General features: G+C 40.6%; 1 protein-coding gene across 5 annotated transcripts in view; it reads right to left on the bottom strand.

Moving 5' to 3' along the window:
• The window catches only part of PPP2R2B (protein phosphatase 2 regulatory subunit Bbeta), a 459792-nt gene that overhangs the window by 7392 nt on the left and 430390 nt on the right, over nucleotides 1-22010 (bottom strand). For all 5 annotated transcript variants that reach the window (XM_027841646.1, XM_027841648.1, XM_027841650.1 and 2 more), the window contains one exon: nucleotides 933-1102. In XM_027841646.1, coding sequence (XP_027697447.1) covers nucleotides 933-1102 — 170 coding nt within the window. The remainder of the gene's footprint in view (nucleotides 1-932; nucleotides 1103-22010) is intronic.

Here is a 22010-nt window from a genome sequence, read left to right as displayed (position 1 = left end):
CTATTGTTCAATGTTTCTTTTCCTAGATATCATTCTCAGTTCTCTTGTAGGATTATCCTTCATCTATTCTACTTAGTTCATTAATATGGCTATAATCTCTAATTGCTAAGGCTGTGGAGATGTCTCTAGCAGCGTAGGATCACATCTGCTTATATCTATAATGGATCGTTTGGCTTCCCTGCCCTCTCCTTCAGTCCTAGAGCCTAAGAACTGCTGGGCGCTGTCCTGGACTCATTCCTAAGAGGCACTTGGCATTTATTTCCCTGAACTGAGCAGCACTTAGAGAGCTCTTTGATGCTCATTAGTATGAAGAGGATGAAAAGTTTGAATTGTGCTCCATCCTCAATGACCCTATTGTCTCTAGTAGAAAAGCAATTGTTAAGTAGTGTATGCTATATGGCTGACTCCAGGGCCTGTGTGTGTGTGTGCGCGTGCAGCGTGCGCACGTTTTTACCTTGCTTTATTCCCTATTGTTTCACGTTTCCCCCTTTTTCCCATTTCTCTTATATAATTTTTCTTTATCTTTTCCACCTAGTTCATAAGACTCTAGAAATGCCTCTTGTTCCAAATATCAGGGCATACACCATGCCCATCTCATCTCTGCACCTTTACTTACCTTCAATGCCCTTCCCAGAATGCCTTCCTACCCTCTTCAAATCCCACCAAGCTCAAGTCAACACCCACTTCCCTCCATGAGACCACCCTTTGCTCCTACAGTTTACAGTGACCCTCTAGGAAACCCTCAGGCATTATAGGAGGTCCACATAATATAGCAGTCAATTACATATGGCCTTAGACACATGGAACAACTTGGAAGTCTAGATTGTAAGCTCCTTGAGGACAAGGAGTACATGTCATACTTCTCTTGTATCATGAGCTATCTAGCTAGTGAGGGCTCATCCTGTCCCTGGGTGACTGACCCAGTACTGTACCTGGTAAGTCTCAATGGGCCGATTTTCCATGTTGAGGTCCCAGACTTTGACGGTCAGATAATCCCTGGTCATGATATACCTTCCGCTATGACTGAACTTCACATCAGAAATTGAAGAGATGATTTCAGAAAAAAATGACCTGTTGCTTGGATCTTCTGGCTCCTCAAAAACTGCAAAGGAAGAGCACAAGCTAAAGTGAAGGTATTCCAATTAAATAGCTCTGAACCAGGGCTAGGTACAGGAGAAATCCAAAAGCCAGGCTGGGCCTCACAAAACCCAGGAGGAACAACTTGGAGAGCTGATGTCATTCGGAGTTTTCCCTTCATTGATGTCATCCATCAAATGAAGCCACTCTGTTTGGTGGCCCTCCATTAAAGACAAAGAATTCACTACATTAAAACAATCTGGGAAACTAAGGCAATGGGGAGCTCTCTCTCTCTCTTCCTCTTCCCCCTTTCCCCCTTCCCTCCCTCTCCTTCCCTCTCCCTCTCTTTCCCTTCCCCCTCCCCTCTCTCTCTCTTTATTGGGTGGCAACAAATTTTAAAGAGTTTTGAATGCCAGGCAAAGGCCTTTGAACCTTGCTTAGTAGGTAGTCAAGAACCATTGAAGATTTTTGAACTAAGAAGTGACATGACTTTATGAGGCTTATCACATTTCTCTCAGCTCAAGTCACCAGATAGAGTCTTAAGATGTTCAGTCTACTAGACTAACAAGGACTATCTATTTGTAGGCACTTGGTAAGTTCAAGTCATCAAAGGACTTTTAATAATGTTGTGATTTAACTTGAAGTAGTGCCTGACTTCTATTTCTTCTTTCGAAGGCAGGAGGGGATGAAAACCCAACCCAAAGGCCAACAGTTTTGCTTTCATCAGCAGGCACCTCTAATGGGGAGCTCTTTAGAAAAGTCTTCCTCTGATTATTTTTTCCTAAATATAGCATTAAATTTATCTCTTAGTCATTATAAACTGCTGAACAGAACAGGTATTCAAGCTTGGCTTCAGAGAAAACTGAAAGAATTCATTTCTCTCCCTTCAGTTACATAGGTGGGAGATTATGGATATAGAACTCTGCATATACTGTCAGTCTTAGTTGATGTATTGGTTAGTTTTGCTGAACTTCATTTCCCCCTATTTTATTCTGATTATTTATTACAGGTGGTGGCTGATTGGGTGGTAAAGAGGGTAAGGATATATAGTTGGATATGAAGGTGGCTTAGAAATAAAAGACAGCAATAAAAGTTAAGAATTTTTTTTTAAAGAGAAGACTAGTATTGAAACTTCCAAGCTTTAGCCTTGACATCTCTCACAGGTTCCTGTCCACTTGGATATTCTGCTGCTACCTCAAACTCAAGCCATCTAAATCAAACTGCTCTTCCTCTCCACCCTCTACCCCAGCTCATCCTCCCTTCTGACTTTTTATTATATCCTATTTCTGTTAATTCTATGAGTCTTCCAGTTAGCCAGGTTCAAAACTTTGGAGTCATCTTTGACTCTTTCTCCTCTCATCACATCTAATTAATCTTATCAGTTCTTCCTTGGTAATGTCTCTTCTGTCATCACCCTAGTTCAGCCTTTATCACTACACCTGGACCATGAACTTCTCATTGTTCTCTGTCTCCATTCTTTCCCCACACAATTCTTCTGCACACCCACACTAGACTAGCCTTCCCAAGATGTTGTTTTCATAGTTGCAGCCTTGCTCCAAAAGTCATTCAAATTCCTTAGTTTGGCATTCAAAGCCCTGCAGAACTTGGCACTCACCTTTCTTTTAAGCCTCATCTCCAACAACTCATCTTTCTGAACATTCCACTCCAACCAAATATGTACTTAATGTTCCCTGAATAGGTCTCATCCTTTCCCATCTCTCTGTATTTTCTCTGAGGAATACCTTCCTTTCTCCTATCCTATCCTTCAGAACCTGGTACCACCATATTTAAGAAGGCTGGGTAATTATTCTGTGGAGCAGAAAGGCAACAGCTCTTGCTAATAACCCTTGAGAGGGCACCATCTTCTCCTTCCTTTAGAGGCTGCCAGCAGCAGACTTATAAGAGCAGAGATAGTCCAGGTTTCCAGGCTGGTGATCCTGTAAGATCATTTCAGCCCTGAGACCCACACCTCATCAGTACCCTCTACCCTTGGGACCCCTCCCTCCCTCTAGCTGGAGAAGTTTCCTTTCCTCCAAGAATCTCCATTTAAGGAGGGAGCCCAGGTCAGCCATCTCTTCATTTCCTGCCTGGCACATAACAGGTGCTTAATAAGTGTTTACTGGCTGCCTGAAAGGTGTTTCTAGACTAGCTCTTGTACCCCACAGCTGAAAAGGACTGTATTTCCTTTCCATCTCCACCCCTTTCTTAGCAAGAAGCATGGCAACATTCTAGGGATGAATGGTTATCTGGGACTTCCCCGTGAAAGGAGAATAAATAAGCAATAAAGGAGAGGAGGGTGATGGTAGAAGACTTGACTTGTGGTTAGTGCTAAGAAGAGATGAAGTTAAGTTGGGTTTCAGAGGCCCCTGGGAGGTTGACTACACAAAAATGTACTACAATAACCTTAAAGCTTAATGTACACTTGTAATAAGGAAAGGGGGTGGCTGTAGATTCCCTGTATTGTAGATGGGAGTGGGAAGGTTTTCTTTTCAGGGTGGGATGGCGGGGGGAAGGGTCTGGATGAGTCCAAGCTTGCATTCATCCTAAGAAAGGAGAAGGATTAGAGAGGGAGCACATGCTTTGATTCTGATTCCATAAATGACTTCCCCTGAGGATTTTGCATCATCAGCAGCTATGAATTAGCTAGCACAGTGGGACCCACCGATCATCAGGATGACTGTTGGGGGAATGAACAACAAAATCTCTAATTGTCTGCTCAAGTCCAGTAGTTTCGATTTTGTTGTGATAAATTCAATCGCGTTGCTGTTCAGATGCAACTGATTGGGCTATACCATATCTCATCTCTCTATAAACTCCATGGGGACAGAGACTTTGTCTATATCTATAGCTCCTATAGCACTTACTAGCACAAGGACTTGCACATAGTAGGCACTTAGTAATTATGTTGCATGGGATTGAATAGAAAGCTAAGTAAGCAACCAATCAACAAGCATTTAAATGACAGCTAGGTGTCGGGACACAGACCCAAGAGCCTTGGGAATAGCACTCTCTCCCCAGCCATTATTGAAGAGAGGAATCATTGTGGAGAAGAGGACCACCTTCCTCAACACCACCACCAACTACTAGCTAACAGTCACCAATATGCAGCTAGGCACAGCAGCCTGGGAGTGGCAGCATCTCCCATCCTTCCTACACTATTCTTCCTTCCTTATCTTGACCCTTGGGTGAACCAACTCAATTTTATACTCTATCTACACTTGAAGTCCTCATCCAACTGTTCTATTACTGATGATGCTCTGCCAAACCCCAACCATGGATTACTCCTACCATCCATCTTCTTTCCCATTTATATACTGCTGGACAGAGCTAGAGGAAATAATAAAACTGTGCTGATGAGGTCTACTACAAATTTATGTTACCTAATCTCAGCTGGACTCTCAGTGTAATAAGGCAATGATTTTTACTTCTCCTTAATTGCTTCATTATCTCACTCTCTACAGCAGCTATTTTAAACCTTCTCATCCCTCCTCAAGTCTCCCAAATCACTCCTTCTATCACCCTCTCAATTGAGGCTCTTGTCTCATATTTCACTGAAAAAAAAACTAAGGTGATATCTATTTATAGCTATATCTATGTATCTATATTAGAGTTCCCTCCTCTCATCTCACATGCCTTAGATAGCTTCCTCAGTAAGGTGGCCTTTTTCCTTACCAAGGTCAGTCCTTGATCTCATCCCTTCCTACTTTCTCTAGAAGATTGCTTCTAGTATCATCCTCATTCACTAATCTTTAATCTTCTTCTATTTACTGGTTCCTCTCCTGCTGCCTACAAACTCATCCATTTCCCTCCTTACTTGATCTTATTATCCGCACTACCTATAATCCTATAGGTCTCTTTTTGTTTGTGAGTAAATGCAATCTAGCTTTGAACCTCATCCTTCAATTGAAACTGCTTTCTTCAAAGTTAATAGTGATCTCTTAATCATCAAATCTAATGACCTTTTTGACTCTTTTTGCAGCATTTGACACTGTTGATCACCTCCTCCTGATACTTTTCCCTTTCTGAGTATTTATGTCACTGGTTGTGGTTCTCTTCCTACCTATCCATTCCTGTCTTCTTTGCTAGTTCTTCATCCATGTCATACCCACTCACCATGGATATTCTCCAAGACCTTGGTTTGGGTCCCCTTCTCTTCTCCTATTATACCATTTCAATTTGGTGATCTCATTAGCTTTCACAGATTCAATTATCATCTCTTCAGATGAATTCCAGATTATATATTGAACTCTAGTCTTGCTCTTGAGATAGAGTACTGAAACACCAACTACCTTTTTGGAAATCTTACACTAGATGTCCCATAGGCATCTTAAACTCAACATGTTCAAAACATAATTCATCATTCCCTCCCCTCTCCTTCCCAAATCCTTTTTTATCTTCTGAACTTTCTTATGACTGATGAAGGCCCCAAGGCTCAAAATCCCAAACTTCATCCTCAGCTTCTCACTGTCACTCATCCCACAATCCAGTCCATTGTCAAATCTTCTCATTTCTGCCTTCCCAACATCTCTCATATGTACCTCCTTCTCTCCACTCACATAGCCACTACTCTAAACCCCTCTGCCTCTCAACTGAACAATTGCAATAGCTTTCTGGTTGGTCTCTGTGCCTCACATCTTTCCCCACTCCAATCCCTCTTCCCTTCTTCTACCAAGGTGATTTTCCTAAAGTTTGACCATGTTTCCCCATTTAATAAACTCCAGTTGCTCCTCGTTACCTCCAAGATCTAATATAAAGGCCTTTACTTGGCATTGTAAGCCCTTCATAACCTGGCTCCTTTCTATCTTTCCTATTTTCTTACCCTTTACTCTCCATCCACATGTGCTAGGCTTACTAGTTGTTCTTGCTCAATGCCCTGCCTTTGTCCTGGCTGCCCCTTTTTCCCTCTGCTTCTTAGATTCCTTAGCTTCCACCAAGACTCAGCTCAAATCCCACCTTCAGCAGGGGGCCTTTTCTGGTCCTTCCCAGTTGTGAGTGCCTTTCTCTCTGAGATTACCTTCTACTTACAATGGATGTATCTTGAATATACCATGTTATTTACATGTTATTTCCTCCATTTTGATGTGAGCTCCTTGAGGGCAAGGACTATTTTTGCCTTACTTGTTAGCTGACTGACTTGGGGGCTTGGGGATGTTTCTATTACCTTACAATGACGCCTCTGTGGAGCTCCTGAGGGTGAGGCTGAATTGGGGTGAAGGCAGGGATTCTGTATATGATGTCATTTTATAGATAATGGAACTCAGAAGTTAAGTGACCTGCTCAAAATCTCATAGCAACTTGAGCGGCTGACGAAGGAACAAAATCACAGTTTTCTGATTCTTCGTCTAGCACTTTCCCCACAAGCTACCTTCTGATTTAAATGTGTTGTTCAAGAATCAAGCATGGCCTTTCTATGTCTGACCATGGCAAAAATTCTATCAGTGAACTAGCAGTGAAGAATGCTGTGAAGCAGACTGGGGATAGAGGGGGATGCTTCTAGTTTATACCCTGTTTGCAAGCATTTTACAAGTGTCCATTCATTACAAACCATTCTTGTGTCATTAAAACAGTTCCCCTTGTATACTATGGCTTCTCTACTAGGCAACACTTTGTTGACCTCTAGGTCAAGTTTCTTAATATATTTGGAAATAACAAATTGCATTTTTTGGGAAAATAGTCTATAATACAGGTTTTACAATCATTCAAAGGGAGCTTGTCCCAATCCCTTTCTGGTTGGTCTGAATAAGTGAGATTTTTGTTATACTATCAGAATAAAAGGAAGCTTTGGGACCCAGCTGGTAGAAAGTAGACAGAGCATAAAACATGTGTTCTATGTTATTTCCACCTCCTCACTTCCACAACTTGAGCCTATGCTACTGAGTTGGGGATTGTGTGGCAAAATTGTCTCTAAGTGCTAGGACAATGGATTTTTAATACAAATGAGAACTAGTATTACTTCCAAGGATCCTTTCCTTGGCAAAAAAAAGATTCTTCTGGCCTTCAGATTTTTTATCCAATTTACAGTAAACATATGTATATGAATGTTTTATATATGTATGTGTTTATATGTATATGTATGTATTCAAATATACATATGTGTGTGTATATATATATTATATATATATATATTCTCTCTGCTTCTATATAATGCCATTCAAGGAGTGTTAATTAACCCCCTTTTCTATTCCAGGGACTCTGCTACGTGCTGGGAATACAATGACAAAAACAAAACAGTCACCTCCCCACCCCTTACCCTGACAAAGACCTTATATTTTATTGAGTGAAAGACTTAATGTCTTTGGAGGTTCATTCTGTATTGATAATCCTGTGGATCCCTAGATTGCTAATTTCTTGAGGATGGGGACCATGTATTTATTATTCAGCTAGGTGGCCCAGTGGATAGAGTGCCGGCCCTGGAGTCTGCAGGACCTGAATTCAATCCTGCCTCAGACATTTAATAGTTATGTGACCCTGGGCAAGTCTCTTAATCCTGTTTGCCTCAGTTTCCTCATCTGTAAAATGAGCTGGAGAAAGAAATGAGAAACTGCTTCAGTATCTTTGCCAAGAAAACCCCAAATGGGGTCGCAAAGAGTTGGACATGACTGAAAATGATTGAACAGAGATTTATTGTTCATCTCTGTCTTCTTCATAGCACTTAGTACAATGCCTTGCATAGTGTTTATACTGCATTTTACCAATGAGGAAGCCAAGGCCTAGAAGAGTGAAATACCTTGTTCAACATAACCCAGATACTATTTAGTAGAACTCAGGTCCCATTGTTCTGCCCCCTTCACCCCAATCACAAGTGCCTTTTCCATCACGCTGCATTGCCTTTGAATGAATGAATGAATGAATATAGTTACCAAGGTACCAGAAAATAACTGCATTTAAAGAATGCAGAGGTGAAGAGTTAGGAAATAACCAATTAATAACTTTCCAAGGACCTAAAGCTAAAAATCATATAAAGTTGAAATAGGAAAATATTAATGGGAAAAAAATAGATGAGAAAATTAGGGTAGGCTAAATGGTAACATGAAAGGTCTGGTATGTCTCACTAGCAACTGAAAGCTGCCCTAGCGTTACTGGAAATGGAGCCTTTCTTTGGACCCCAGTCTATGTGGTTCATCTTCTTATAGTAGTACCTGATATTGGAGGAAAAGGGGGCAGTATCAGGCATTGCAACTTTAAACCCCATCTGCCTGGTCATTTAATGGCTGCTTTATGTGATGGTTACATAGGCAGGCTGAGCTGTCTCTATAGCTCTGCTTGTGCCCTCTGCTTATGCCTGTCATTTTATTATTAGATTTATTTTGGAAATGCACATGCACATGTGCGCACACACACACACATCATTGTTCACAGGCTCTAGTCTAAAACTACAGCTGGTGATTTCAAATTCTTATAGACTAAGTGGAGCAGCTAGACTACAGTTGAGAAAGACTGGTAAGGTTCTGTGATGGAGTATGCAAGGAGTCATAGGTGATTTGGCTGTCTCTATACTACTCCATCCAGAATCTTGTGCTGCATGGGTTATGGAGCTGTCCCTGATGTGGTATTTCTTAATTCTGATAGAAGGGTCCACCCCATTGTGGACCATTTGGAATAGACTAGCCATTTATTTATTTGTTCATTAAGTATTTATTGAATAGACATGACAGCAATAGGCATTGTTTGGGACAGAGAAGACAATTAAGATGGGGTACTGCCAACTAGAGTTTAGAACTTCATTGATGAGCTCATCTATGCATAATAAATTAATTGGTTTTTACTAGACCTGTGATTTCATTGGTCTAGGGAATTCCTGTAAGAGGAAACTCCTCCTGCCAATGCTGAATGAAACCTTCTCTGTAACCTAGAGTTTAAGACAGCTGTTTAAGTGTGGAAGCATGGGATGATGTATTAAAGACTGACTTTAGGGTCAGGAAGACATGACTTCAAGAGCCACTTCTTCTTCTTCTTTTTTTTTTTTGGTGAAACAATTGGGGTTAAGTGACTTGCCCAGAGTCACATAGCTAGTAAGTGTTATGTGTCTGAGGCTGGATTTGAACTCAGGTCCTCCAGGGCCGGTGCTCTATGCACTGCGCCATCTAGCTGCCCCCAACAGCCACTTCTGAGAAACATTGGTTGTGTCACATTGGGCAAGAAGCTTAATCTCTCAGTGTCCCTGCCTCACTTAAGGCAACAATGCTGTAAATGCATTTTTTTTCTAAGCAGCAAAATACCACATGAGCCAATGTTCCCGAATGTTCTTCTGATACCAATTTATTATTATTATTATTTAAATCTATCTCTACAATCCAGCTTCAAAGATATGTATACAAAGACCGATAATAAATAGTATGCATTAAGGAGAACCTGAGGCCTTGAGGTTACATAGGTCCTCAAGTGTGGCCCTTTGACTGAATCCAAACTTCACAGAACAAATCCCCTTAATAAAAGGATTTGTTCTGTAAAACTTGGACTCAGTCAAAAGGCCTCACCCAAGGACCTAGAAGGCCATGTGGCCTCCAGGCAGCAAGTTCCCTATCCCTGCAAAAGGTTTGATTTATTTAGTCTAGGAGAGATATAAAGCTATAAGTGGTCCCTGTCCACAGAGAGATTATAGCCTAGATTATAGGGATGAGATACCACCAACAGAAAGCTATGACTTACAATTTCATATAAGTGCATTAGAAAAATGTGGAGGGGCAGCTAGGTGGCGCAGTGGATAGAGCACTGGCCCTTGAGTCAGGAGGACCCGAGTTCAAATCCGGCCTCAAACACATAACACTCATTAGCTGTGTGACCCTGGGCAAGTCACTTAACCTCAGTTGCCTCACCAAAAAAAAAAAAAAAAATGTGGAAATGAGGTACCCTGTGAGACTAGAAAGGAAAAGTTTGTTATAGGCTTTCACTTACATTAAAAGGCCAGTCCAGCATAAAAACATAGACCCAGAACAGGAAGGGCCTTTACACGTCATCTATGCCAATCCTTTCATTTTACAGATGAGGAAACTGAGACCCAGGGAGGTTAAATGACTTACCCAAGGTCACACAGGCATTAAGGAGCAGAGGTGGAACTGAACCCAAGTCCTCTGTCCTTAGAGTCAATATCTTTCCAAATTAAATGACCTGAGCGCAAAACTTTGAATTGCAGTCTGATCTTGCATAGCTTTCCCTATCTCAATTAATCCCTCCAAAGTTGGGAAGCTATAAGAACAGGGGGAAAAATAAAACAAATCACTGGCTTCAACTCAGATGGGAATTTGGGAATAGTGGCTCACGTGTATTTTGTTGCTGATGAAGCGTCCTCCAATGTCAAACATGCTGTTACATTTTTAATACTGCAAGCTGGTGTCTTTTCAGCTGGTAAGTGATGAGCTCAATTTTAGCTTTTTAACTTTCATTCTGCAGCAGTGCTGCTGTAGTTTGCTTCATTTCCTTGCTCTTCAGAGCCAATGTACCCATGGGGGTGTTTTAGGCACCACTAGTAATACTTAATGAGAATCCTGCCTGGGCTTGGCCAGTGGGCCATGCCCATCTGCTAAGACGGTGCTTGGGATTGTGTTGCCTTCGGTAACTGCTCCCCATCTCCCTAGCTGTAGTTTGTCCTCAGTTGTTTGGTGGTGCTGGCAGATAATGCTTCAACACCTAGAGGGCAATGGTGAGTGTCAGCCAGTATGGTGGGTGGCAGCAGGTTGCAAGCGGGAAGCGTATTGGAGCCAGCTCAGACCAACTGGATGATTGTTAAATTTCCAGAAGTCAGTAAAGGCTAAAAATTGAGGCTTGATTTTTGTTGTTATTATCGCTTATCTAGACTTGAAGTGATGGATTATTACAAGAGTAACTTTGGTACATTCTGCCTCCCTACCCCGATCCAGTCCTCCCCTCCCCCCTCAAGAGAGCTGGTTATTAAACATTTTACCAGCCTACCCCTAGCTGCAACACATAAAAAATTAGGAAAGATGTCAATGAAGAATGGTATAATGCAAAAAGATGGATGGGTCATATGGCAAGAGTGAAGCATAATATCAGAGAAAGTAATAGAAATAGCTATAAGGAAGCTACCAAAGATAAAAACTTCTTCTCTTGATAGATTTACACAAACTTTCTATCAAACTTATAAAAAATTAGTACTAATACTACACAAATAATTCTTAAATTCTGAGAAAGAAAGCTTTCTATCAGAATCCTCTTATGAGACAAATACAGTGAAAACAACTCCATTTGAAATGGGGGAGGGTGGGTAGTATAGTTGAATAGGTGTATAAGACCCAAAGAACCACTGGCTAGGAATAACGAAAGTTGGTTTGAGTTCCAACTGTACTATTAACTCAGTGTAGGAGTCTGAATAAGCCATTCACTCTTCTCTGGGCCTCAGTTTCTTCATCTTTGAAATGAGAGGGTTGAATAGGATGATCTTTTGTTTTCCTGCAGTATGATCTAGTATTTTAGTTATAAATCTATAAGACAACCTCAGAATTTATGCTCTAGGTGAATCCCACTGGGTAAGGCTTGAGTTTCAGAGAGTCAATATACCTTATTGATTGAGGAATGACTAAACACATTGTGGCATATCATTGTAATGGAATAATCACCCTAAAAAAGCAATAAATGTGAAGAATACAGAGAAGCATGGGAAGACTTGGAAAAACCAATGCAAAGCAGAACTAGGAAAATAATATACAGGATTATCACAAAATTCTTAGTGTAGTTTTAAGCTAAAAACAAACTTAAATCTTAAAACTGCACTAAGACTTTGGGGACAACCTATGATGACTAAGCTTGGCCCTGAAAGAGAAAAAGGAATATACATACATATACATGCATACACACATAAACACAGATATACATACATGCATATGTGTGTGTGAGTGTAGATATATATTATATATATATCTGCCTCTTTGCTTTGGGTATACATCAATAGACTCAATTCATGTGCCATTTAGCTTCACTGAAATGCTCTCTACCCCCACCCGACCCCCACCCCCATTTTTTTTTACTTGTTCTTTATTGTAGGGAACAGCTCCTTGGGAAGGAGGGGGAGGAATATTTTTAGAAATAAAAATTATGTGCTAATAAAAATATCAATAAAATTTTAAAAAAGAAACAAAGTCAATATAACAGGATTGTAATGGTTCTCAAGATTATGTTTCAAAGAGCTTGGGATGAACTGGATAGAAATTGATGAAAATATTAGTAGAAAGAAAGAGATTTCTTATTCTACATAGTCAAACTGACAATGAAAGAACAGGGTATAGGCTGCATTTCTTTCCCTGTGGCCAAGTAATTCAGAAAAATTGCTTGTTGAAGGGTATTTTTTTTTTTAGAGGCAATTGGGGCTAAGTGACTTGCCCAGGATCACACAACTAGTAAGTGTTTGAGGCTGGATTTGAACTCAGGTTCTCTTGACTCCAGAACCAGTGCTCTATCCACCGCAACACCTAATTGTCCCAGGGTATTTGTTTTTAAAAAGAGTTCATTGATATATTTTGCTTTTTCATCATTTTGATTTCCTCCTGTATCTCCCTGCCAGGCCATCCCTTGTAATAAAAAAATGTTTTTAGAAGAAAAAAAGAAAAGAAAAAAATCAGCAAAGTCAATAAATACATTAAAAATATATGGCATTAGATGCAATGTTCCATACACTTGAATCCAGCCCATAGCCCCAACCTATGAAAAGAAGCAGGGGTTAGTGTCTTCTTTTATCTCTTTTTTGGGGCCAAGCTTGTTCTTTATAATTTCCCAGCAATCATCTTCAGTTTTTTGTTGGTGATAGTTATTTTAGCTTTCACTGATGCAGCCATTGTATGTATTGTTTTTAGGGCTACGCGTATGTCATATTTGCATCAGTTCACATAAATCTTTCTATGCTTCTCTATATCCATCATGTCAGCATAGCATTAAAGCATAGTGACATTCCATTACAATCATGTACCACAATTTGTTTAGCCATTCCATTAACGACAGGCATCTACTTTGTTAAAACAAGATGGACTCTTTGCTACCACAAGAAGTGTTAGTATAAATATTTTGGTGTAAACAGAGCCTTTCCTTTTGTCAATTACCTCTTTGCGGCAAATACCCAGTAGGGGAAATCTGTGGGTCAAAGGGTATAGACTTCTTAGTCATTTGATTTGCATAATTCCAAATTGCTTTCCAGAATGGTTATACTAACTCATAGCGCTACCAATAATGCATCAGTGTGCTTATTTTCCATACCTCCTGCAACATTATTTCCATCTTTCTCCATTTTTGTGAATTTGCTAGGTGTGAAGTATAACCTCAGGGTTGTTTTGATTTATATTTCTTATTATTAGTGTTTTGGAGAATTTTTTATGTAACTTAATAGATTGCAAATGTGCTTTTGATAACTGTTTGTTCCTATCTTTTGAGTACTTACTATGGGGGAGTTAGAATTTTGCGGAATGGTCTTCTATGTTTTTGTTAATTGTCTATGCAGTGTTTTCCAAAAGTCTTAGTGCTTTATATCTCTTAGATTCCAATCCTTATCAGGGATATCTGATAAAAAGATTCTTTTCCCCCTCCCATTTGATTGCTTCCTAAAGAGTATTTACATAAAAAGAAACTTTTTCTTCAGGGATTTCCCATTCTTAATGCCACCATCAGTATCTCTCCTCAAAGGAACAGAATCAACTTAGGTTAAAAAAAAAAAAAAAGCACTTGGGAGAGGACCGTCTGATGACAACTATGACATATTTGAAGGTGGTGACATAACTCCTTTGCCTTATGATACACTTTGCCTTGAAATTCATGAAATAGTCTATTAAAAGATCTTTATATTCAGGTTAGTCTACCAGGCCCAGTTAGCTCTGTAGGCTACAGAGCCATGCTAATGAGGCCGAAGATATAGAACTGATTTTTATGCTGCCTATTAACTTTACTCTGATCCAGGATCACAGACTGCACACATAACCTTTGCTAGTCATCTCAAAAATATCTACCTTTGGTCTTATGTTCAATCAGAACAAAAAGTACGAATGACTTAGTGTAATCTGTTACCACTGTTGTGAAAATTCTTCCTAAGCAAGTGCCCCTAGCAGTGAGATGGCATATTGAGTGGAAGCAGTATAGCCCAGTTCTTTCCAGTAAGAATTTTTTAAAAAATGAAATGATCAATAAATCCAAGGAGAAACTACAGTATGTACATTTTCCCAGGCAAGGTCCTACAAAAGAGAGAGCCAAAAGTCTATGAGCTTTAGGGAACAGGTCTAGGCAGAAGAGCCTGGTTTGTTACATAAGTTTTCCAGCATTTAGACCAAAGGTAAGTGAAAGAAGCCTTGAGCCTGAAGCAGTGTACTGGGTTCAGGCAGAAGAGACCCCAGACCAGGGACTAGCTAAAGATAATACCTGGAGTCTACAACTATGTGGCTTTGACCCCATGGAGAAGAGAAACCTGTGGAGCTTAAAGCAGGAGGACAATGATTAGGATGTGCATTGGGTCAGCTTGCCTCTGGTAGCAGACTGGCCTTCATTTGCCAGACCCCAGATAATAAAAAGCAGTACCAAAGAAGACCTCATTCTTTCCCATCATAAAGTTTCAGTTCCAGAATAGGTTTCAAATATGAATATATATATATATATATATAAGAAAACAATAATGAGAAAGAAATATAGAATCAGAGATACTCAAAACACAAACTAAGAAGATAATATCTCCCCATGTTCTACAAGCAGAATCTCAAAGAAAATCAGATTTACCAAAAAACTGAAATTCCTGGAAGGCATGAAGCATGGATTAAAAAAAATTAACTGATAATATAAATGAAATGAGAGCTCTGGAGGAAAGAATTGGAGGGAGAATTGACAGGTCAGTATAGGAAGGGCATCATCATCATCATCATCAGTGTTTACATAGTGCCTACTATGTACCAAGCACTTTCTTAAACACTTTACAATTATCATCTCATTTGATCCTCACAACAACCCTGGGAGGTAAATGTTATTATTATTATTCCCATTTTACAGATGAGGAAACTGAGGCAAACAGAGGTTAAGTGAATTGTCAAGGGTCACACAGCTAGTAAGTGTCTGAGGCCAGATTTGAACTCAGGTCTTCTTGTCTCCAGGCCCAGTGCTCTATCTAATGTGTCACCTAGTGGCCTCCAAAACCTAACTCAAGTAATAGACTGCTTAAAGATTAGAGTGGATCAGACAGAGATTAGTAATTATATGAGACAATAAGAAATAATAAAAAAATTAAAATACTGAAAAAATAAAATGCAATGTATCATCTATGAAAAATAAGTGACCTGGAAAAAAGGTCAAGAGGAGATAATCTAAGAGTCATCAGACTACCTGAAAATTCTAATTAAAAAAAAAAAGCCTAGATGCTATATTTCAAGAAATTGTAAATGAAAACTGCCAAAACCTATTAGAACCAGAGGGAAAAGTGAAAATAGAATATACTGGTCACCTCCTGAGAGAAACCTCAAAATGAAAACTTTTGGCTATGATGTCATAGCCCAAAAGCCAGAACTTCTGGGTCAAAGAAAAAAAAATATTGCAAGTAGCCACAAGAAAGAGTTCAAAGTACCAGGGAGCCACAGTTAAGATGATGAAAGACCTGGTAGCTATCACTGTAAAGAAGAGGAGAGCTTGGAATATAATATTCTAGATCAGGGGTGGAGAACCTGCAGCCTGGAGGCCACACATGGTCTTCCAGGTCCTTGGGTGTGGCCTTTTGACTGAGTCCAAGTTTCACACAACAAATCCTTTTATTAAGGGGATTTGTTCTATGACGTTTGGATTCAGTCAAAGGGTTGCACTTGAGGACCTAGAGGGCCACATGTGGCCTCAAAGCCACAGGTTACCCACTCCTGTTCTAGATCCTTTCCCCTTCTTATTCTCTCCCCTTCCAACCCCCCAAGAAAGAGATTTACAAGTAAGAATAATTTACCAGGCAAAGTCGAACATAATCTTCTTGTTGCTGAGTTGCGTCTAACTCTTTGTGGCCCCAATTTTTTTTAAGCAAAGATACTAGAATGGCTTGCCATTTCCATCTTCAGATCATTTAACAGATGAAGAAACTGAGGCAAACAGGGTTAAGTGATTTTCCCAGAGTCACACAGCTGGTAAGTGTCTGAGGCAAGATTTGAACTCGGGAAGATAAGTCTTCATCGTTCCAAGCCTCTATCCACTATGCCACTGAGCATAATCTTAGTGGAAAAAAATGGATGCTTAATGCAAAAGAGAATTTTCAAGTATTCCTGATGAAAGTATCAAAATGTCTGCCATAGTGACAATGAGTTAACAGGATTAACTTTCTACATGAGGGATGATAAATTTCACTGGGGACAGAGGACAAGTTAGGGGAACATGAAGGAGCAGTGCTGGATTTGGAGTCGGAGGACCAGGATTTCAGTGTGACTGAAAAAGTTCCTTTTGAATATAGTTTATACTTCCATCTTGTTTTAAGTACCGTAATAATTTATAAAAGGAAACAGTACTGGAGATGTTTGCAGTAGGATTATCACTGTCTGAGCCTCAATTTTCTCATTTATAAAACTGGGGAGAGGGGTTAGACTATGAGCTCTGAGGTAATTTTCATCTCAGACACTTAGTAGCTGTGTGTGTAACCTTGGGCCAGCCACTTGAGCATTTTGTGCCTCAGTTTCCTCATCTGTAAAAAAGGAGAGGTTGAACTTCATAGCCACTGAGGTCACTTCCAACTTGAAATCTATGATACTATAATCCTCTTAAATAGATCATAAATGGAGAGGAAATGAATGGACAGTGGAGAATTAGCTTTTGCTACCCAGGGAACTCTCACTCTGTGTGCTGAGATTTGTTCCAGCCTTGAGCGTACAGACAGGCAGAGAATAGAGAAGAGTTATTGGGCACAGCTTTTTTTTTTTTCTGAGCATTTCACTCAGCAATAAGATGAATGTCAGTGGGGACATTCCTCATTCTCCTTTTTTTTTTTCTTTAAGCCTTTCATTGCAGCTATTATAAATACTCCCTGGAAAACTGGAAATGTAAAAATGCAGAGACTGCATTGTCAGAGAGTGCCATATGAGGCCCTTCACCTGCTATACTATTCTCTCAGTTCTTGTCTCCATGGTACCATGACAACTAGCTTCCCAGTGACTCCATCATCACCTGATAATGGAGGCTCTTCTGCCTGGGCAGGGGGAGCCCCAAAGGAAAAGGGTTCCCCTCTCTGAGCAGCTGCCTCCTGTTGGGATTAAGTGATTTCCAATGGGTATTTTTTAAAAATAAAGGTTTCCCTCAAAGAGGGATGCAGATTTCTCTCAGAGAAGGAGGGGGAAGCAGGGAAATCTTTCCTGTTCTGTAAATAAACCCAGACACAGTATAAGTTATGATGTGCCTTGTGGGGGAGGAAGGGGTTATGATTGTTAGAATGCTCAGAGACATTGTCGCGTTAAGGTATGGCTCTATCCCCAGTGGACATCTTAACCCCTCTGCCTTTTCTCTTTGGGAGACAGCACAGAGGAAAGAATGCTCAACTGGGAGTCAGAGGAGTCCAAAGACCTTGGTTTGAATCTTTTCTCTTCTACAGACTACCTGTGTGATGCTGGGCATATCTCTTAGCTTCTCTGGGTCTTCAATTCCTCATCTCTAAAATGAGAGGATTGGACTAGATGACCTCAAAGGTCCCTTTTAGGTTTGTCCTTATGATTCTCTACTAGGGAATGGGGGTCTAGAGCCTGGGGACTAGGTGGCAATTTCCCTAATGTCAGGCAGCAGCATATTCTTTTATGATGCATTAAATAGCCCCTACTGAAGTATTCTTCCAGTGCCTAGCTGGAATAACTCCTAGTAAAGACTAGCAATGGACTTGATGTTTAACATATGAGGACCAGATTGAGTAGATATGGACAGGCTTATCACCAATAAAGTAGCCCTTTAATGATGATTACAAACAAAACCAAAAACTATAGCAATTCAAGAAGACCCTAAGGCAGGTTTGCCTGTTCATGAGTTTTTGAGATCACTATTTTCTTTTTTTTCTCTTAATTTATTTTTAGGTTTCAACATTCACTTCCATAAGCTTTTGAGTTTGAAATTTTCTCTCCCTCCCTCCCGGTCTCCTTCCCCAAGATGGCATGCAATCTGATGTAGGCTCTACATATACTTGTCTATTAAACATATTTTCACAAGATCACTGTTTTCTAAACCAATCTTGTACAAAATAGAATGTCCACATAGGTAGGAGGCAGCTAGTGGCTCAGTGGATAGAGTACTGGGCCTGGAGTCAGGAAGATTCCTCTTCATGAATTCAAATCTGGGGGCATGGGAAGGAAGGGGGGAAAAAGAACAAAGTAAAAAGTATACAGCAAAGGGCAGCTGGGTGGTACAGTGAATGGAGCACTGGCGCTGGAGTCAGGAGGACCTGAGTTCAAATTCGGCCTCAGACACATAACACTTGCTAGCTGTGTGACCTTGGGCAAGTCACTTAACCCCATTGCCTAGCCCCCCCCCAAAAAACCCAAAAAAGTACACAGCAGAGAACAAAAAAAAACTAACAAAGAAGCAAAGATGGACAGCTCTTAACACAACATGTAGTATTTATTAGATAGGCTTTCTTGAAATGGAAATTTATTGCTATATATTTTGAATTCTCTCTTATGGTCTGCTGTGCACCTGATGTGCTTTTTTTTTCTTTTCTTCATATTTAAGTTTTAATATTTAAGCGTATAATATATTTCTTTTTCTTTTCGTATTGTGTATTTAAGTTTCAATAATTAAAAAAAAAAGAAAAAATGAATTCAAATCTGGCCTCAGATACTTACTATCTGTGTGACCCTGGGCAAGTCACTTAACCTTGTTTGCCTTAGTTTCCTCATCTGTAAAATGAGCTGGAGAAGGAAATGGCAAACCAATCCAGTACCTTTCCCGAGAAAACCCCATATGGGGTCATGAAGAGTCAGACATCACTGAAAGTGATTGAGCAACTAAGTAGAAACTAAGCACTAAGTAGGAAGGGACCTTAGAGTTCCATCTAGTCTGATCTTCTCACTTTCTGAAGAAAAAAATTGAGACCCCCAAGAGGGGAAATGATTTGCCCAAGGTCAAAAGGTAAAAACATGTGAAGCCACTGTGATTTTATCAGTACAGGGAACTCCTGTTATGGGAACTCCCTCCACTGGCTAAGACTGAGATCTTGAGAGGGAATATGATTTGGTAGAAGAATTGAAAGGAATTGCCCGAGGCACAGAGATATTGAGTGCACGTTGGGTTGGACCCTCTGTGGTAACCTCAGGGGAGTACATGGACAAGAGCTGTGTGACACGAACAAGCACCATTGAAGGGAACACTCAAATTGGTGAGATCACAGATATTTTTGAGGCACTGAGTATCTACTACATGTATTATCATTAGATAGATGGAGATAGAGTCACAAAAAAGACATCATAAAACATGACTGACTCTGAAGGACTCAAACTCAGGTTACCCAAAGGGCAGTGAAGAAGTATATGGCAGATGTGAATAGGCAGCTACACATCCTGGACAAGAAATGATAAAAGTAGAGTAAAAGATGTTATCAAAGACATGCGTGCATGAAAAAGATGAGCTGATCATATGGTAAGAGTGAGGTAGAGTGTTCCATTGGTATCCTCATGAGGTCAAAAGAAAAGATGTCTTCCCCTCCTTACCTCCCCAGGAACCTTGGGAGGACCCCTGTAGCAAACTTGTAGGAGGACATAAAGGGGAAGGAATAAGCATTTATTAAGCACCTATTATGTGCTAGTAATTGTGCCAAGTGGTTTACAAATATTCTCTCAACAGCCCTGTATGGCAGATGCTATTGTTATACCCACTTCACAACTGAGGAAACAGACAGGGGTAAGTGACTTGCCCAGGGTCACATTGCTAGGAAGTATCTGAAGCCAAATCTTCCTGATCCCAGACCCAATTCTCTATCCACTGCTCTACCTAGCTTCTAATAAGAGACAAAACTGCAAAGAACGAGTAGCACGGATAGGCTATGTGTTGTGCTGTTGGAGCAAATACATCAATGAGAACACGGAGACAATGGCGTATTTCCACAATACCTGACATGGAATAGAGGAGCAAGCTCCTGTAGATTGGGAGGCAGAAGATATGTAAAGGTCTGGGGTGGAGGAGGGGGGCAGGACGCAGGAACATGGAACACACGGGGGGGCAGTAAGGGGACTAGGCCAGCCTGAGCAGAGATTTAGCTGAAGTTAAATAGGAGACAAAGTTGGAGAGAGACACTAGAATCAGATTTCCAGAGCAGTTTAGGCTCGTAGGACTGTAGATTTAGAGATGGAAGGGACCTCAAAGGTCATCTAGTTTAAACTGAGGCCCAAAAAGAGTGACCTACAACGTGAGTAGCAGAGCCAGGATTTAAACCCGGGTCCTCGACTCTAAATCAGCACGCTTCCTACTTTGCCCTATATGCAGCGAGGAGCCACTGGATACTTCTGAGCTGAAGTGTGGTAGATGTGATGTTCTAGGAAGACGAGTCTGGCTGAGGTGTGAGCTTCATGCTACGCTCCGTGTTCCTAGCCTTAGCTTCAAGGGCCCATTTGCTTGACTTGGGCTGCTGTTACTTCTTCAGATGATATTTCTTTGTTTCGTTGGATTATATGTATATATGTGTGTGTGTGTGTGTGTGTGCATGTGTATACACACATATATGTATATATACATGATACATACTCTGTGTATATGTTTCACATATATATGTGTATGTGTGTGTGTATGTGTGTGTGTATGTGAGTGTGTGTGTGTGTGTATATATATATATATATATATATATATGTATATACATATACATGTTACTGTGCCCTTCACTTTAGGCTGGGAGGGTTACTGACAGCAGGAAAACTGAGACGAATTGGAAGCTGAACTCTGAAGATTCAGAAAAATGTCCCTAGAAAGCAAATGTACAAGTTGCCACCATGCCCTGAGGTGGCTTATTCATCTGGTCTTACATACCTAGGCAGTGAGCGTCATAAACATGTGCTGAAAGTGCCTTCAGGGGCACGAAGGGAGCAGGTAGCTGGCCCAGACTAACCTTCGTTGCAGCTTTCTGCCTGGAAGCTCTCTCCTACTTGTGTGCGGTTCATAGTGTCCAGGGACCATAGCTAATAACGTCAGCTCCCAAGAGATTGGGAAGTGAGGCAGCGTTATAAACTGAGGGCATTCTGCAGTGCAGGGGGTGGGGAGGCGGTGCTCTATCCTCTCTTTCCCATCCTTCCAGAGGGGAAGAGAGCACTAACATGAGGGACTCCACTTTCCTTAATAGGCAAGACTAGCCCCAAGCCACATTGAATAGTTGCACACCGGGATGGGGGAGGGGAGGCAGAGAAAGGCAAGCAGTACCTCATTACTTAAGCCCAGCTTTGATAATGAGAAACACAGCCTCTTTCATCTGAAGGTCTTAGGGGACATCAAGGAGGATAGAAAGACTTGAGATTAAGGGCAGAACCAGCTGAGGGGTTATGGTTATTTTTTATTATTATTATTGCTATTAATAATTAATAAAGATAATAAAATTTTAAGCCTGGGTTTGATTCCTTCTATGCCTTAGTAGCAAGGGGACTGAAATCAACAAGAAGTGCCTATCAGATCTGAGCACTTGAAAGAAGGCCCGTGTGTCTGTGTCTAGAGGCACAGAACCTGTACAGGGGAGATAGATGTATTAGAGATGAATTGTACATGGCAATATAGCTCAGTTTGGAACAACCTAATCGGAACAAACAGAAAGCCAGAGTTCCATGCATCCAACCAGTCCAGTAAGATACACTGATGGAACAGGCACAGCACTATATAAGACCTGCCTGGTGCCATGATGTGGTAGAAAGAGTGCTAGTCTGGAGGTCAGGGGACTTGGCATCTGTCATAATTAATGTGGTTTCCAACCCCTGCCTTCCTCTCAACATATTTGCTATATGCCATGGTACAAGAAAAAGAGCCTTGAACTTAGACAAATTACATCC

Source organism: Vombatus ursinus, unplaced genomic scaffold (genome assembly GCF_900497805.2).
Source record: "Vombatus ursinus unplaced genomic scaffold, bare-nosed wombat genome assembly UNPS02014863.1, whole genome shotgun sequence".
In the NCBI taxonomy this organism is placed as follows: domain Eukaryota; kingdom Metazoa; phylum Chordata; class Mammalia; order Diprotodontia; family Vombatidae; genus Vombatus; species Vombatus ursinus.
Note: the sequence above shows the minus strand (reverse complement) of the source record. Positions and strands in the feature narration are given on the sequence as shown.